Here is a 1,541-nt window from a genome sequence, read left to right on the forward strand (position 1 = left end):
GAAACACCAGAATGAATCACTAACAATGAATAAATTAATTTTCATAATTTCTCAGAGATTTTTCCAACAACTAAATATACTTGAGATATGACACAGAACCATGAAGAAACAACCAAGTGGGCCCCAAATATGCTCTCCCAGGCACTGACAGCCATATGACCTTTTCACCAAAGGGCAGCACAGCTTCCTAGCAGGACTACACACACTCCATGTAGTGTGGGGGCTGTGCTCTAGGTTTGGGGTTGGCACATTTAATACACAAGGCTCACAGAGCCCATCCTGCAGTAGCTGGGCTGTGCACATGGTGTTCTCAGCTGAAGAGCTACTTGAATCTGTAGATTTTAGTGTATGTACGTATTTGTATCTACATACACTTAGCAGCTATGTCCAGGACTCCTAGGTACTCAGCAGACAAGCCCTAGCACTGATCAGGGATCCAGCAATTCCAAAACTGTGTCCACGCTCCAATATCCCCCTCTGGTGGGGAACAAGAATCCCAGACACATAGCAACCATTTGAGACCTGCTCAGGCTACATGGATCTAAACAAACAGGAGTCATTGAAGAGCCAAGTATGGAGCACTGCATCCCAACGTTCCTGACTGTTCTCATATTGCCAGGGAAATACTGCTCTTTGGGAAGAGCGAAAAATTAGGGCCCAGGACGAAAAAGCTGTAATCTTCACAGTAGTGAACATGTGCCCAAGCAATTTTTCCTTGGCCCCATGGAAAGCTAAAGCCATGTTAACGTGGTGTCCCGTTCTCAGGTCAAACTCCCAGTGCTACTGCAGCTGAACACAGGCTAAAGTGGAACAAAGCAGATGGGTCTTGAAATGTGTGACCTCAGTTTTTCTAGCTGAGTGTCTCTACTTAGCACCTATTTGACACATGCATCTGCAGAGGAAAAAATTGATTCCTCCTTCTATGCATATATTTACTGTAAAAAACTTCTTCTATAGTTTTTCCATAAATTTGGCTACTGCATCCTAGTGTCTGCTCTAGTCCCACTTTCCTGCTTATTGAAAAGCTGCAAGTTAAGCTCACAAAGCACAGCTCACTGGAAAGACACCACACTTTTGTCTCTGGTTCCCCACAGCAAAACCTCCCTGGCCTCAAGACAATGTCAGCACCAGCAGCATCACACGAACTGAGCTGTCACTTCCCTCAAACCAGCAGCTCACATCAGTTACTGGCTCTGTCCCTGCCTGGTCAGGACCAGAGCTCTGCTCCCATTGGAATAAGAGGCTTCCCTGTGAAGCTGCATAAGGGTGCTGTGAAACATGTCTCACTATAGCCTCAAAGTCAAGTATGTTGTTCATATTCCCCCCAGAGCTCCCATTTTGTTTTTCTTTCACAAAAGGCCCAGCACTGCAGGAGCTACTTGGATTAACACCCTCAGGTTCTCACTAGCCCTAGAAACACTGGCTGTCTTTTCAGCCTCCAGTAATACATCAGTGTGTGTAATTTCCATGAGGGAGCTCCATTTCTTTTTCTACCCCAAAAGATGTCAGCAGGATTAAGGCACTAATTCCTGTGCTCAGTT

The 1,541-nt window shown here is 45.6% G+C and overlaps 1 protein-coding gene across 1 annotated transcript in view; it reads right to left on the reverse strand.

Annotated features, from left to right (window-relative positions):
• Window positions 1-1,541, reverse strand: part of MYBBP1A (MYB binding protein 1a) — a gene marked incomplete at its 5' end in the record, with an annotated part of 58,658 nt that overhangs the window by 38,727 nt on the left and 18,390 nt on the right. Inside the window, one exon of the mRNA XM_017742970.1 lies at window positions 1,021-1,025. Coding sequence (XP_017598459.1) covers window positions 1,021-1,025 — 5 coding nt within the window. The remainder of the gene's footprint in view (window positions 1-1,020; window positions 1,026-1,541) is intronic.

This window comes from Corvus brachyrhynchos, unplaced genomic scaffold (genome assembly GCF_000691975.1).
Source record: "Corvus brachyrhynchos isolate BGI_N302 unplaced genomic scaffold, ASM69197v1 scaffold99, whole genome shotgun sequence".
Lineage (NCBI taxonomy): Eukaryota > Metazoa > Chordata > Aves > Passeriformes > Corvidae > Corvus > Corvus brachyrhynchos.